The sequence below is a fragment of the Eutrema salsugineum genome, unplaced genomic scaffold (assembly GCF_000478725.1).
Source record: "Eutrema salsugineum unplaced genomic scaffold, Eutsalg1_0 scaffold_8, whole genome shotgun sequence".
Classification (NCBI taxonomy): Eukaryota; Viridiplantae; Streptophyta; class Magnoliopsida; order Brassicales; family Brassicaceae; genus Eutrema; species Eutrema salsugineum.
Window position 1 is genome coordinate 5,210,354 of NW_006256414.1, and position 17,209 is coordinate 5,227,562.

Genomic DNA, 17,209 nt, shown 5'->3' on the forward strand with positions numbered 1-17,209 from the left:
CTATGTTTTTATATATTATCAGTCACTATTGTATGATTCTAATTGCAGTTTTAAAACTATTTTTATTTTTGTTAATTTATGCTATGCGCGTTATTGAACATATATTATTACGAATTGTTGAATAACTAATTCATCAAATGTCTTTTTTTCTTGATTTTTTGTTCTCCTTTATCATCTTCATATTATCATAGTCTGTTATCTTCATTTTCTCCTTCATTATTTTTAACATCTTTATGTTCGTATTTATCAGTTTTATGTTCATTTTTCTGTTGTTTTTTTTTTCATTTTCCTCTTCATAGTCATCGAGGTCTACTTCTTTTTCTTCTTTTTTTTTGCCTTCAAGTTTATCTTCATCTTCTTCTTCTGATATTGTTTTGTCTTCATCTGCATGTTTTTTTGTATATTTTGATTTTTTTTCTTTCTCTTATTTTTTTTTTCATTGTTTTTTGATTTTTTTTTTATTATCATAGTTTTCTCTAACTTTTTTTTAGTTTAGTAATATATCGTTTTAATTAAATATACATATTTTTAATCCAGTTAGTATTATAATTTTCTTTAATTATTAATATCTAATTGTTATTTATCTTTTTATTTATACTAAATTCTTATTATTTTATTTAATTTTTATTAAATAAACTAATAATAAATATAAATATACATGTATTAAATATATGATTTAATGTTAAAATATGTAGATTTTTTGATTTTGACATCCTAGATGGAGAGAAAACTCTCCCATTATATATTAGATTCTGAAATTTGTTCAAATTCTGAGAAATATTTGTATTTATTAAAAACTCATAACATTTCAGTTTCACAGATAATTCAATGAAAAATGTACAAAATATATAATAATCAGATTTTATAACTAAATTTAGAAAAACTAGGAGAAAATTAGTATACATTTTAAATATATAAAATTTGAAAGGTAGAAAATATATAATGTATTTTGAAAAGCTATATTTTTAAAAATAGAATATTAAATTTTATTCAAACAAAAAAAATCGATGTAGTCCTCTACTTGAAATTATGAAAAGTTTGAAACCTAAATCTACTTATGTACTCTTTGATGCAAACCAAATTTGAAGAGCTTCGTCCAAGTTGTGATCTTCACGAATCGACAAAAAGCTAAATTTAATAATTAAAGGACAACTTTAAAAATCTGGAACCAACAAAAAATAGAGAATGAATCTATAACTAATAAGCAAAACATGCAAACGCCACTCTGCGAAAACGTGTGTGAGAGATCAAAACGTTTCCGAGCGGCAAACGAAAGTAATCTTGCGAGTAGGGCTGGGCAAAATATCTGTTATATTTGCTTTGATCCGTTATTCGTCTCAATTCGATCCGAAAAATCCGGATATTCATAATTTTATGGAGCAAAGCAAATACTAAAACTTAATATCCGTTAAAAACGAAGCAAATCACAAATACTAAAAAAAAATTAAAACGGATATCCGCTCCGCTCCGATATAAATATATATGTATATATAGATAGATAATAATTCATATAAAGTGTATAATTATTATATATAAATATAATTTTTTGAGTTTTTGTTTATAAATTTGATTATTTAAATATTAAAACTTAATAAATTAAGAAAAAAATATTTTTTAAAGAAAATATTGTCATTTTTAATTAAATTTTGATTTTTTTATTTTTTTATTTTAAATATATTATTATTTAAATATTTTTTTTGGGCCGAATCGGATATACGGCAAATATTCAGATTTTTGGCGGATATCCGGAAAACGGATATCCGAATAATTACGGAGCGGATACGAATCAGAAAAATAATTATCCGGCCGGAGCGGAGCGGATCACGGATATCTCCAAAATTCCGGATATCCGCTCCGCGCCCACCCCTACTTGCGAGGGTAGTAGTATTTATTTTACCAATACCGTAAAAAGCTCTCTCGAGTGTTGGAAACACGAAAGGATTTGATTCTCCTTGATGTTATATCTGGAGAGAAGCAAGAGCGGATGTAGTTGTGGAGGATCGGGGTCAAGTGTTTCCTACTCTTTTTTTTTGTTTTTTAATGTTTAGATAAATTTAATCAAAATAAATTTAATTTATTGATAAAAAAAAGTTTTTTGTTTCCAACTAACTTTTGTTTTTCCTGTTTATAAATTTATGTCCTCAACTAAAATTTTTTTTAGATCCGCCACGGGAGAGAAGATCGGGACAGGATAAAACCAATGTTTCCACGAAAAGAAAGTGACATCATATCGTATGATACATTCATTTAATAATACTCTTTTAATATTTACGTTTTGGGGAAAAAGAAAGCTCACACCTAGCCACCTCAACTACAAACTCTCAAACTCCTCGTAAATCAGGCAGAATCGTCATAAATTCGTCTGATGATTTAATTCTTACAAAAGGTGTCTTTAGAACCCAAACTCTCATGCATATCAAGCAATATTTTCAAGGGTTTCATGGGTTGGGTTCAGATTTACGCTTTACAAATTACAAGAGTGATGAGGATTTTAGATTTCTCTGATACTAAGTTTAAAGGGAAGAATTTATCCTCTAACATTGAGATCTCATCTAGTTGAGATTCTTGATTTTATATGGGGCACATGTCGCTCATATACCTTATTTCAAACACTTGCCTGCTTGAGTTAATGGTTTAACAAAAATCCAAACACTTTTATAGAATACATGAATTATTAAAATCCAAATACTTTTACAATTACGAAAGCTTAAATAAACTTTAAAGACTATTATCATTTTTGGGGATCAAAACACCCTCAACGCCTCTTTTTCCCTAAAAGAATCTTATCTAACGTCCTCTTCATCTTTTCCACATCAATTCCTTGTCCCCTCACGGTAAAAACGGTGACTTTAAATTCATTAGTATACGTTGATACATAGGTAACTCCTAACATAGAGAAAAATTCATTAGTATACATTGTTTAGAAATTTAAAGCCTACTTGAAATGCTTATATATCTATAACTATAATCAATGGATTATTTTCGGTCAGCATAACCATTGGATTGTGTTTGTGTACCTTTACAATTATCGATAAAATCATGAGCTTTGTTCTTGTTATTTTCATCAGTAAATGCCAATGCGAACTTATATTCTTCCTGCAAAAAAAATGAAATGAAATTATAATTTTAATGAAGTCATCATAAAAAACAATATCGGTTTCTGAATGTGTAAAACTATATATTCACAGTTGTTTTCTTACGGGCTTCCAGACAATTTAACTAACCATATTTTGAAAACTTAAATTGTTTGGAATTTGAATAGAGATGATAAAAACAATGTGATTGCAACTTAGTAACCTTCTTATATAGCATCTATTTATATTCTTTTTTATTTATTAAAATGCACAATTTTGATATGATTTTGTAGTCTTACAGCAATGTGACACATATTCATATGATAATTAAGTTTCCGAGATATGTCAAAATTTTATAAAAATTGTAACATGTCTTAAGAAAAGCCAAAAGTAAGATAAACTAAATAATAGATATCTTTCAAGAACATAAAGAGAAAATAAACTAATAAGTAAAAAAATAATAGAGTAAAAAATGTCTGAAAATTAAAAATTAATTATTTTATATAGAAACAAACTCTTATAAATTTATGATAGCATTGTCAGACATGTTATCTTGTAATTTCTAAGATTTTAGTTTGTACCAAAGTTCTAAAAACTTTATGAAAAATAAATCTCTATAAGGAAAAAAAAAAGAGTGAAGAAAATATGTTTCCCTCGATAATTTTTTATATTAAATATATAAATCTAATGGTTACCATAGTCGCAAAAGCGATACATATAATATTATGATTGTACTACAAGAATCATGCACATCTTTATATTATTATTTGAGTAGATATTTCATAAATGAACCTTTATTTGTAAGATATTACGGAATATTTTACATAAATAAACATTTATTTATAAGATATTACATAAATAAACTTTTACTTAGAAAATATTATTTAAACAAACTTTATAAATATAGAAAGCTCAATTAAATATATGGATATAAATCAAAAGTATTTAGTTTCTTTACTTATTAAAATATTAAAATATATTCTATTATTTTAAATAATAATCAATCCATATATATGAAAAAATCAATTTAAATTTTTGCAATATTTTTCATTTGTAATTTTATTATTATTTAATATCATTTTCGAAAATCAGTACAATTATTTATATAAAAAATGAAATTATGTTTTCAAAATTAAAATTTTTTTTTAACGGGTTGGCCAAAAAATAGTTTAGTAAATTGTAAAATATATTAAGTAGACGGGTTTTTCCATTTTGAACTTATATATAATCATTGTTAACACATATTATATAAGTTATTCACTAAAAATGATAGTTTGATCTCTAATAAAATATTCACAATTAAATTTTTATTTTATAAATATATATATATATATTATATTTTAATCCATGTTGGTATGTATATAAATATATATTAATATCATATCACTTTCATATTTAAAAAAGTTACTAATAATTAAACCGCATAATAATATATATAAGTAAATATCGGTTATGTGATATTTATATAGGTATTGTTATCTAATTGTCACCAATTTTATTTATTTATATTTTTTGGTAAAGAACTTTTGTCACCAATTTAATTCCAAAAAAATAAATTAAATTTAAAGATAATTAAAAAAACATTACCCCGCATAATATGCAGGTTAATTCCTAGTGCTTATGAATTTTACAACATAAGTGTCTTAGACCATCTGTAATGGTGGTTTTAAGGAGGTTTATAGTTGGGGTTTTTGGGTTTTTGGGAATTAAAATAAATCAGGAAAGCCCATTTTTCTTAAAGTCGGGTCTTAAATTGCAGCTTGTAGACTCGGTTTTGGGAGAGGTTCACGGGTGAGGTGGCGCAATCTCATTGGTTGAACTTTTGGAAATGTTTTTTGTCGCGTCATTCTCACAGTTAACAAAATTTCTCAACTTCTCTCAATTTTCTTCGACACACACTCTCCATCTCTTCGCATCTCCTTCGACGGAAATCGTTGACCGTTAATCGGAGCCGATTTTGCCATCGGTTCTCTTTTCTGTCTTCAACTCTCTTTCTCTTCGGTTCTCGGTTCGAATGAACCATGTTTCACCTCTCTATCTCTTCGGTTTTCGTCTGGGTAACTCATCTGTCTTCATCGCTTCTGTGAACGATCAGGAGTTTGACTCGGAATCGACGATTTTGCTTTGAAAAGGTATGTAATCGGCAACTCTTCGTTTCTATAGATCGTTGATTGTGGTGAATATGATTGAATTTAGGGTTTTCAAAATTGGGGGAAATTTAGGGTTTTCGAAATTTGGGGAAATATTAGGGTTTGTGTTGCGATAATCAATTGATTGAGATGTTTAGCGTATTTAAGCTTGATTACCTTGTTTAAGCTTCGCAAATCTGGTTCGATTAAGCTTATGTTATTCGATTATGTTATGTTATTTACGTTGGGAATTTTATTTAAGATTGTTTGGTTTTCTTGAATGATCATTTGTTTACATGGTTGTGGATCATAGGACTGAGATAATAAGATTGTTTAAGATTACATAGTGAGATCATAAGATTGTTTAAGACTGTTTTTTAAGCTTATTATGTTGTGGATCATAATATTACATGCTTGCTTTATTGTTTTGGTAACCCTTTGGATTTCTTTTGCGAGGTGATATAGTGAGAGATCGATAGTCTGCATTTAATGGGAATGGAGTTGGCGTTGAGAGGCTTTGAAGCAGGTTAGTTTGGTTTGAATTCTAACTAGAACCTAGTTTGCATTTGGTTTAGTTTGCATTTACTTTAGTATGTTATACCGTTTGCTTTACATGGTTTAAATGTTATTTGCAGAAAGAATGTACTTCACTGCCGATTCCTTTCATCAAAGAATACCACAACCATTCATCAATGCATCAAGGTCAGTCAACTTCTTAACTCTTTGCGTGTTAGGTTGGGTTTAGGGTTTAATGTTTGTTAGCTGGAAAGAGTTGGTAGGTTTAGGGTTTAAAATCAGAATGGGCTTTGTTATCAATGCTTGGTAGGTTTTGTAGTTAAAAAACCCTTTAACCAAACACTAATGTGATAAACTTCAACAACCATCTCTTGAAAAAAATATCTTTCTTAGTAAATCTTCTCTTCTTCTTTTCCCTTATAATCAACATGGCTTCCTCATCAAACAACAATTTTTATGAAAATTCTCTTGATGATACTTTTGATGAATTTGACCAAACGATTGAGAATGTGTTTGAAACCGCGGTTGATGCCGCTTTGGAGTATCAAGCACCAACAAAAGCAAAGAAGAAACGTGCCTACATTAAAAGACAACGTGAAATAGGCGACCAACAGTTGTGGAACGACTACTTCCGTGAAGATGCAACATAGCCGCCGCATATTTTTAGACGCCGTTTTAGGATGAACAAACCGCTCTTCATGCATATTGTCGAGCGACTTTCCGAAGAAGTTTCTTTTTTCCAAAAAAAAGAGATGCTACTGGAAGGTACGGTCTATCTGCAATACAAAAATGTACGGCAGCAATTCAGATTTTGGCGTATGGTTGTGCTTCTGATGCAGTTGACGAATACCTACGCCTTGGAGAAACAACTGCACTTAGGTGTTTGGAAAATTTTGTTGAAGGGATCATCAATGTATTCGGGGAAGAATATCTAAGAAGACCCACCCCAGATGATCTTCAATGGTTACTTGATGTTGGAGAAAACTGCGGATTTCCAGGAATGATAGGAAGCATTGATTGTATGCATTGGGAGTGGAAAATTTGTCCTACCGCATGGAAAGGGCAATACACACGCGGTTCAGGAAAACCAACAATTGTGTTAGAAGCTGTAGCATTATATGATCTTTGGATATGGCACGCGTTTTTTGGACCTCCAGGTACATTAAACGATATCAATGTTCTAGACCGTTCACCTGTTTTCGATGATGTTTTACAAGGTCGAGCACCAAAAGTTTCATACGGGGTCAACGGACGTCAATACCGTTTGGCGTACTACCTCACAGACGGTATTTATCTAAAGTGGGCAGCTTTTGTCCAATCAATTCCATCGCCACAAGGTGAGAAGGCCAAAGCATTTGCGAAACGTCAAGAATCCGTAAGAAAAGATGTTGAACGAGCTTTTGGAGTGTTGCAAGTACGTTTTGCAATTATCAAAAACCCTGCTCTTTTTTGGGATAAGGAGAAGATTGGCAAGATTATGAGAGCATGTATCATATTACATAATATGATTGTTGAAAACGAAAGAAATGGGTATACTCAGTTCGACACAAAAATTTTCGAGCAAGGGGAAGGAAGCGGTCGATAGGACATATTCTACAAACATGCCTACAAATCTCAACAATTTGCTCGAGAAAAGAAATAAAGTTCGCGATAAAATAATACATGAACGACTAAAACAAGATTTAGTCGAACATATCTTGCAACAATTTGGCAATTCTCAAGATGAAGACTAAGCATTTTATGATGTAATTTCAATTTCAATATTCTGTATTTTTTTTCATGTAATGTCTCAATAAAATTATTTTTAAACAAAGTTATATGTTCATAATTATATATATATAAATAATTAATATGCCAAAATCGAATTAATAAATAAAATTTGATAAAAAATAATAATATTATTTTATTATTAAGAATTCCATAAGAAGTTTATCATTGTAAGTATAATATTGTGAGAGGTTCTAATTTTTGTGGGAAACAAAATTTTAATATAATTAAATATAATTAGAACCCCTTATGGGGTTCACCAATACAGATGCTCTTATAGCGTAACTTGCTACAAATTTACGATAAAGGTTGAGACATAATAAATTTTCAGAATAATTAATTTTGCAGGGACTCGCGCGTGGGTATATGTTTCACAACGATTTATAAGAAAGTTTGTATGGCAGATGATCTTGCAAAAACCTAGGCCAGTTGCAATAGTCATAAACATGTGAAAAAGTTCAGATAAATTGTTTACGATGCATAAGATATAATCAAAACCTTTTTTTTCCGAAGGTAAAACCAGAAATATACAAATGGTATGAGGAACAACGAAACGTTAAAAGATTTTCTTGCTTTACTTTGTAATGCAGGGGACTTGTTTTGATAACACAACAAACATAAAAAATTGAGGTGATCCATTATTGCAGAGTCTTGGCGCATAGCATCTCATTGGCAATGAGTCTCCACAAGAGATTTCCACTACTAAAAATATGGGCATTGTTAACAATAGAGAAACGCTGTTATATGCCTATGATAGCGAATTATCAAACGCTGTCTCTGCCCCAGCTATAATAGGTCACCACCATATTATAGCGTTTTTCCATTTTCTATCGTATATGTCACATATGATAGTGTTGTTTTTGACTTGCTATTGATTTGTGTAGCTTACGATAACGTTTTACATCAACGCTATAAATGTTATATGACAGCGTTGTTTTTACAGACTATTATTCTTTTATGATAGCTTTTGAAATTCACGCTATATCAGTTATATTATAGCAATGCCTACATGTTATATATTGTTTTGTTGTAGCACTTTTTTATGCTGTAGTAATTTACAAAACAGATCAAATAATGCTATGCAATATAACTTTCATACGATCCTGAAACCTGATTTCACAAACTGATTTTACACAATTCTCAAACATGTCTCAAACCAACACAAACAAGTCTCATTACCAATCCAACAATACAATACATTACAGAATTCTAAATCATCATTCAAGTCTCAATACAAATAGAAATAGTAGTAGAGTAAACCTGATAAGTTTAACATAATATCACTTTCTCCTTTGGCCATGCAATGGATGTTCCTATTACATCTCCTATACACTCTATTTCAGACGATGGCCTCCAAACTACTGGAGTACTCACCTTTACTATATCAACCCAAACCCTAACTGCATTAGGACCCAAGGAAACAAAATGAACAATCTGGTCTGGATTGTCTGAAGTCTAACGTCATTCAGCAACAACCTGGTTCTTTCCACTAATTTCCATAAATTTTCACTTCTGATTTTCTTTGAGAGCATCATTTGGACTGTGACACTAGAATTTTTGCAATAGAAAAAAATTATTTACAGTTAAAACAATAAAATCTAAGAACCACTTAATACCATATGTTAAACAAATTACCAGAGATCTTCGAAGTGGAGACTGAGCAAGTATTGGTGGATTTTTCTTTATAGGCGCTTTTGGAGTACATGATGCTGTTGCTTTCTTCGTAGGAGATTAGAACCTGGAGATGCAGAATTTGTACCTTTTGATGCAGTTTTTGGAGTTGGTGCTTTTGTAGAGGCTGTAGGAGCCTGCATAGTAGAATTTTGCCATGGTGCTTATGTGGTCTCATCAAAAACACACTTATTCGCAGGCCATGCTACGAATGACTTCACAGCATCTCCAAGGTACCTAATTTGTGTCGTAGGCCTCCATAGGAATGTTTGTTGTCCATGTACCACATCGACAAAGATTTTCACAGAATTTGGTCCTAGAGGAATATCACTAACCAACGCTTTTGGTTCTTTACACTGCCAACGGACTTCAGCAACCACTTTATCATTATCACCAGACCAATCTAAGAGTTTGCATTTGTTCAAACAATCTGTTGTTGGACTCTATCAAATGCATAAAAAAATAATATAAGAAATATATCAACACATTAAACTAATAAGTAATGTTAGTTAATAAGAAATTTAACCCTAAAAGGAATGTCTTCACAATAAAGCCCATTGTCTGAAGGAACACAGTTACTGATTGGCCATGCAATCATTTGGCCAACAGTTTGATCAACAGTATACATCCCTGGTGCAGGTCTCCAAAGGGAAATATCATGACCACTTAATATTCTAGACTTTCGCCCATGTTCCGAATGTCCATCAAACCAAGCCTTCTTAACCCGATACCTATGCGCTGGTGGAAGACCCTTTCTATGGCGCATGTAAACATGCTTTTTTCCATACTTGAGCCACATACTATCAGTATGTTTACCACACAAAGGGCAACTCATTTTTCCCTTCACCTTGCATCAAGCCAGATTTCCATAGGACGAGAAATCACTAATAGTCCACAGAAGCATTGTCTTAAGAGTAAACACATATTTACTCAAGGCATCATAAGTTAACGCTCTTTGGGTCCACAAATGGTGTAGGTCCTCTATTAAAGGTTCTAAGTAGATGTCAATACTGTTACCAGGGTGATATGGACCAGGAAATTAGCAAGGTGAGAATAATATTCTCCTCCTTCATACATAGATGTGGTGGAAGATTGTAGTTTACTAACACAACAGGCCAACAACTATACTGAGTATTCTTCATGTTGAAGGGGTTAAACCCATCTGTGGATAGCCCTAGGCGGATATTCCTTTCTCAGCTGCAAATGAAGGATATTTGTCACTCATTTGATCCCAAGTGACAGAGTCTACATGATGTCTGAGTTTCCCATCAATGCTCTTGTTAATAGCATGCCACCTTAAGTTTTTGGCCATTTCGGCATTTCCTCAGACCTAAACATCCGCTCCAGCCTTGGTAATATGATTCTCCCTGAAATCGACACTCACTAAACTGGATCAAAGGGATAGCCTTGCAAACAAACGAGTTGTATCAAGGTTTGTAGGTTTAGATAAGACTCCAAGGGTTGCGGAAGACCCTTGATGACTGGATTTCCGAAACAACAAAGGATATTACACACCAAAGGTGAATCGAAAAGGCCTTGAAGGATATTACACACCAACAAGAGGGTTTGATCTTACTTAGAAAAGATTTTTGATAAAAGATAAGATGGTCTCAAAAGAGAGTTTACAAGAGAATATAAAGAGAAGAACAGGCGAGTCTACAAAGCATTAAAGTGTCTAGGAACTAGTTCTTTGAAAGCTGGCCAAGTTTGAATTCAAAACTCTTCTTCACACGCTCCTCTCTTCTTTCCTTGGACTCGGCTAATGGCTTAGATGTGAGGTGATCCAAACTATGCCTCATTAAAAAACCTATCTCAAGAAAACCCATTGGGACAAAACTTGAGATAGGGAAAAAGAGTACATAGTTGGATCACAAGCCCATTAGCCTTCTCGGACTTGGATCACAACTAGTGTAGTTGTACCCATCTCTTTTCCCATTTGTTCCATAAGCACTCCTTGCTTAAGTATAGCTCCAACAGCTTCCTTGAGCCTCTTGGTCCTTGCTCGGGTCATAAGACCTTTTGAAATGAGCAAAGGGTTTTCTTGTTCCATTCCTTGATCCTTGTCTTTGCTCCTCAGCTCCTTAGCTCCTTGCGCTCTCCTTATGGTTCTAACTCTTTATTGATGCTATCCAAGATCATATCATCCCCCCTTTTTGAAAAATATTTGTCGTCAAATCTGGATCATCTGCAAAATAAGGAATCAAGTCAGCAATATTGAAAGAAGAACTTATCTTGTACTTACCTTGTAGATCAAGTTGATAAGCGTTATCATTGATCTTTCTAATTATCTCAAAGGGTCCATCAACTCTTGGCATCAGTTTAGAGTTCCTTTCTGCTGGAAATCTCTCCTTCCTTAGGTGCACCCAAACGAGATCTCCCTCCTCAAAGGTAAGCTTGCGTCGGCTTTTGTTAGCGTGCTTGACATATTGCTTTGTTTTCTCCTCTATGTTAGCTCTGGCCTTTTCATGGATCTGTTTAACAAGCTCTGCTTTTGTCTTTCCATCTAGGCTAGTTCTTCACTCAAAGGAAGAGATGTTAGATCCAAAGGCAACAAAGTGTTAAAGCCATAAACAAAACTTAGTAGCCGAATGCACTGAATGATTATATGTGAATTCTACATGAGGCAAACAGTCTTCCCATGCTTTTAGATTCTTTTTGATCAATGCACGCAATAATGTAGACAATGTTCTATTCACTACCTCAGTTTGCCCATCAGTTTGTGGGTGACAAGTAGTGGAAAACAATAGCTTTGTACCTAACTTAGACCAAAGAGTTTTCCAAAAATAACTCAAGAACTTGGTAACCCTATCAGATACTATGGTTCTAGGCATGCCATGTATTCGAACAATGTCCCTAAAGAACAGATTAGCAACATGCGATGCATCATCAGTCTTATTACAGGCAATGAAATGCGCCATCTTAGAAAACCTATCAACTACAACAAAGATCAAATCCTTTCCAGTCCTAGATCTAGGCAATCCAAGCACGAAATCCATTGATATATCAGTCCAAGGGTGATAAGGAATATGTAAAGGTGTATAAAAACCGTTGGACTGAACCTTAGCTTTAGCTTGCTTACAGGTTGCACATCTTGCACAAACTCGCTCAACGTCTCTCTTCATGTAAGGCCAATGAAAATGATCTTGTAATACCTTCAAGGTTTTGGCTATGCCGAAATGACCCATAAGTCCACCTCCATGAGCTTCCCTGACTAACAAGTCTCGAATAGAACAGTTAGGGATGCACAATCGATTATGAAAGAAAAGAAATCCCTCTTGTCTATGATAATAACCCGAAGCAAACTTAGCGCAAGACTCATAAGCGTTTTGAAAATCCGAATCAGATAAATACAGAAGTTTTAGTTGTTCAAAACAAAGAAGTTTAGCATCAAGAGTAGAGAGTAGAGTGTACCTCCGAGACAATGCATCGGCAACTACATTGTCCTTACCTTTCTTGTAATTTGATGACATAAGGAAAGGTCTCAATGAACTCAACCCACCTTGCGTGCCTCTTATTAAGCTTTTGCTGTTCTTTTAGATGCTTGAGGGATTCATGATCGGTATCAATGACAAACTCCTTGTGCCACAAGTAATGTTGCCATGTTTGTAAAGCCCTGACCAAAGCATACAGCTTTTTTTCGTAGGTTGGGTAATTGAGGGTGGCTCCTCCAAGCTTTTCACTAAAGAAAGCAATCGGATTCTTTTCCTGCATCAGCACAGCTCCGATTCCTATACCTGAAGCATCACATTCTATTTCAAAAGTTTTAAGGAAATCAGGTAAAGATAATAGAGGTGCATTAGTAAACTTATGCTTCAAAGCTTTGAACGCGGCTTCTTGAACTTCTCCCCATTGAAATCCAACATCTTTTTTGATAACTTCTGTGAGAGGGGCGGCTATAGTGCTGAAATCTCTGACAAATTTTCTATAGAATCCGGCCAGGCCATGAAAACTCCTAACTTCTCCGACAGTTTTAGGGGTTGGCCAGTCTTTGATAGCCTTGATTTTCTCTTCATACACCTTAATGCCATCTGCACTCACAAAAAAACCTAAAAAGACAAGGTTATCTGTTCCAAAGGTGCATTTTCTTAGATTGGCATATAGTTCTTCCTTTCTTAGCTCATCTAGAACAGCTCTCAAATGCATTACATACTCATCTAGATTCTTGCTATAAACGAGGATATCATCAAAATAGACAACTACAAAAACCCCTATGAATTCTCTAAGGACATGATTCATTAATCTCATGAATGTACTAGGTGCATTAGTTAAACCAAATGGCATAACAAGCCATTCATACAAACCATGTTTGGTCTTAAAAGGCAGTTTTTCACTCATCTCCTTCCTTCATTCTAATCTGATGATATCCGTTTTAAGAACAATTTTAGAGAATATGCTAGAACCATGCAACTCATCTAACATATCATCGAGTCTAGGGATAGGGTGGCGATACTTTACAGTGATATTATTGATAGCTCTGCAATCTACGCACATTTGCCAACTCCCATCCTTCTTGGGCACCAACAGAACCGGTACTGCACAAGGACTCATGCTTTCTCTTATGTGTCCTTTCTCCATTAGTTCATCGACTTGTCTTTGTACTCCTTTGTCTCAATCGGATTGGTTCTATAAGCAGGGCGATTTGGCAATGAAGCACCAGGCATGAAATCAATCTGATGTTCAATGCCTCTAAAAGGAGGTAACTCTTTAGGATTATCTTCAGGGAAGACATCATTGTATTCCTGCAAAAGAGTTTGAATCTTACTCGGCAAAGCCGGTGTGAGGTTAGTCATATTGGTGAGAGCCTCCTTAAACACAAATAAAAGAACCGAATGGTTAGAGTTAAGAGATCTTTTGACATCACCAGCCTTTAAGTAGAAGTTAGATGCTTTAGTAGGCGGCTTTGTCTTTTGCTTTAGCTGCATTTAATCCTGGTAGACTTCTTGAGGCGTCAGAGGTATGAGGGTAGTCTTCCTGCCTTTTTTTAAAAAAGGAATACTTGTTAGTAAACCCATCATGAATAACTTTTTGATCCAATTGCCATGGCCTGCCTAGAAGTATGTGTCATGCGTCCATGGGCAACACATCACACTGTATCTCGTCTTTATATCCTCCAATGGTAATAAGGACCATGACTCGGCTTTTGACCTTTAATTCCCCATCATTATTCAACCAGTTGAGCTTATAAGGTCAGGGGTGCTTCTCGGTGGCTAGGTTGAGCTTTTGTACCATCTCTTGACTTGCTACATTAGTGAAGCTACCTCCATCTATGATGAGGCTACAAACTTTCCCTTGCACAAAGCATCGGCTATGAAATAGATTCTCTCTCTGCTCCTCTTCCATAGCTTTGGCTTGCACGCTTAGAGACCTTCTTGATACAAGTAAGGAACCTTGAGCTGGAAGTTATTCATGATCAGAATGAGACTCGGCTTCAGATTCAGCTGTTGATTCCCATTCACCATCATCCCTGAGTATCATAATCTTCTTATTTGAACACTCATTTGCGTAATGTCCTATCCCAAGACACTTGAAACACTTGACGTCTCTAGTTCTTGTTGACCCCACGGCTTTGTTGCGGTTATCAGATACTGAAGTGAATGACTTAGGTTCTTCCTTAGAGATTCCTGTTGGCTTCTCTTCTTTTGATACTGAACTCGGCTTCTCCTCTCGAGAATACCTCGGTTTAATAGGCATTGTCCCAACTCCATAAGCGGTTTGGTGCTTCTTCTCTTGAGTTGTTGTTCTATGAGGATAGCTTTGTGAAACATATCTTCTAATTCCTCATATTGCTGCATCTCAAGCTTGTCTTGAATCTCTCTGTTCAACCCTCCTAAGAATCGAGACATAGTGGCTTCAGCATCTTCTCTGATATCAGCTTGTAGCATCAAGGTCTCCATGTCTTGATAATAATCTTCAACGGACCGGCTGCCTTGTGTGAGCTGCCTAAGTCTTTGGTGCAACTCTATATGGTAGTGGCTCGGCACAAACCTTTTCCTCATGAAGGATTTCATCTCCTCCCAAGTATCAATCGGAAATTGCTGATTTCTTCTTTTAGTTGTAACAACCTGATCCCACCAGCAAAGAGCATAATCTTAAAACTCGGTAGTAGCTATCTTTACTCGATTAATACCGGCGAATTGTTGACAATTGAACAACAATTCGATCTTCTTCTCCCACTCTAAGTAGGCGTCAGGGTTGTTTTTGCCGTGAAAAAGAGGGATCCTGAGTTTAACTCCTCCAAAACCTTCTTGAACTCGATCCTCCTTGTGTCGCATATGCCTTCGTTGGCTGTCTCTTGAGGAACTACTAAGGTGACCGTAATAATCTGTGGCCGCATCATCTCTGAGAGGTCTAGTCGGCTCCAAAACTTCCTCAGGCTCTTTCCCTAGATCCCTTCTCTTATCTTTGCTAGCCTTTGTTTTAGTTTGCTCTTGAATCTCCTATCGAAACTCTTCAAGACTCACAGACACAAGCTTCTTAACTTCGGCCAACATCGCCTCCATGTATAGCTTGTTAACACCATTAGCACTGGACTCTTCTTGTTTCTCACTCATCGTTCCTGAAACACAGTTAACACAGAATCACCAGCAACAAGTCTTTGATCGTTTCACACAACAAAAATGATTATTCATGTTCCACAAGAAATCATGTTCGATAGTTTGAATGTGAAAAGTCAGATTGCAAAACACAGAGCTGATGCTTAGAAGTTAAAAGGTTACTTAGATCTATCCTGACTTGATGTAAAACAGCAACTAGTTCACAGGTAATCGATCTCGCTTTAAGGAATCTAAGTCGATTTGATGCAGTGAAACACAAATAACAGATTCGATTAATGATTATGATGATCAAACTTTTAAAACACAGAAATAATCGATAAACATCAAGGGTAAGATACAACCTGATGTTTTCGACGATCCAGCGGTTTGAGTGCTTGCTCTGATACCACTTAATATGATTCTCCCTGAAATCAACACTCACTAAACTGGATCAAAGGGATAGCCTTGCAAAAAAACGAGTTGTATCAAGGTTTGTGGGTTTAGATAAGATTCCAAGGGTTGCGGAAGACCCTTGATGACTGGATTTTCGAAACAACTAAGGATATTACACACCAAAGATGAATTGAAAAGGCCTTGAAGGATATTACACACTAACAAGAGGGTTTGATCTTACTTAGAAAAGATTTTTGATAAAAGATAAGATGGTCTCAAAAGAGAGTTTACAAGAGAATATAAAGAGAAGAACAGGCGAGTCTACAAAGCATTAAAGTGTCTAGGAACTAGTTCTTTGAAAGCTGGCCAATTTTTAATTCAAAACTCTTCTTCACACGCTCCTCTCTTCTTTCCTTGGACTCGGCTGATGGGCTTAGATGTGAGGTGATCCAAACTATGCCTCATTAAAAACCTATCTCAAGAAAACCCATTGGGACAAAACTTGAGATAGGAAAAAAGAGTGCATAGTTGGATCACAAGCCCATTAGCCTTCTCAGACTTGGATCACAACTAGTGTAGTTGTACCCATCTCTTTTCCCGTTTGTTCCATAAGCAATCCTTGCTTAAGTATAGCTCCAACAGCTTCCTTGAGCCTCTTGGTCCTTGCTCGGGTCATAGGACCTTTTGAAATGAGCAAAGGGTCTTCTTGTTCCATTCCTTGATCCTTGTCTTTGCTCCTCAGCTCCTTAGCTCCTTGCGCTCTCCTTCTGGTTCCAACTCTTTATTGATGCTATCCAAGATCATATCACTTGGGATTATGGGAAAGTATCATAAAACTTTATGTGGGACCCCTTTCTTCACCTCACCGGTTTTCATGTTGATCTTCCACCTTGAAGCCTTGCAATTTGGACAATAGTCAAGCTTGTTTAACGTCTTCCTGAATAGGCAGCAGTCACTGATACACACATGAATCTTCTCATAGCCGATATCAAAAGACTTCAAAAACTTCTTCACATCATACAATGATGTATGCAGCACGTTGTCATCTGGTACATCTTTGGCAGTGTCTCTAGCAGTTCGTTAAGCTCTTGTCAGATCAGCCATTCTCTGTTCTTGAGTCGAAATA

General features: G+C 34.7%; 2 protein-coding genes across 2 annotated transcripts; one reads left to right on the forward strand and one right to left on the reverse strand.

The window, feature by feature from the left end:
* Positions 1–6,147: 6,147 nt before the first annotated feature.
* LOC112088076 lies at positions 6,148–7,304 on the forward strand. The gene is made up of 2 exons (XM_024158231.1): positions 6,148–6,352; positions 6,559–7,304. Exons 1-2 carry the CDS (start codon positions 6,148–6,150, stop codon positions 7,302–7,304), a joined length of 951 nt encoding a protein of 316 aa, XP_024013999.1.
* Positions 7,305–11,036: 3,732 nt separating this feature from the next.
* LOC112088080 lies at positions 11,037–13,732 on the reverse strand. The gene is made up of 5 exons (XM_024158233.1): positions 13,558–13,732; positions 12,606–13,185; positions 11,954–12,364; positions 11,400–11,671; positions 11,037–11,269 (listed from the first exon to the last, which is right to left on the reverse strand). The coding sequence occupies exons 1-5, from the start codon at positions 13,730–13,732 to the stop codon at positions 11,037–11,039; spliced, it is 1,671 nt and encodes a 556-aa protein (XP_024014001.1).
* Positions 13,733–17,209: the final 3,477 nt, after the last annotated feature.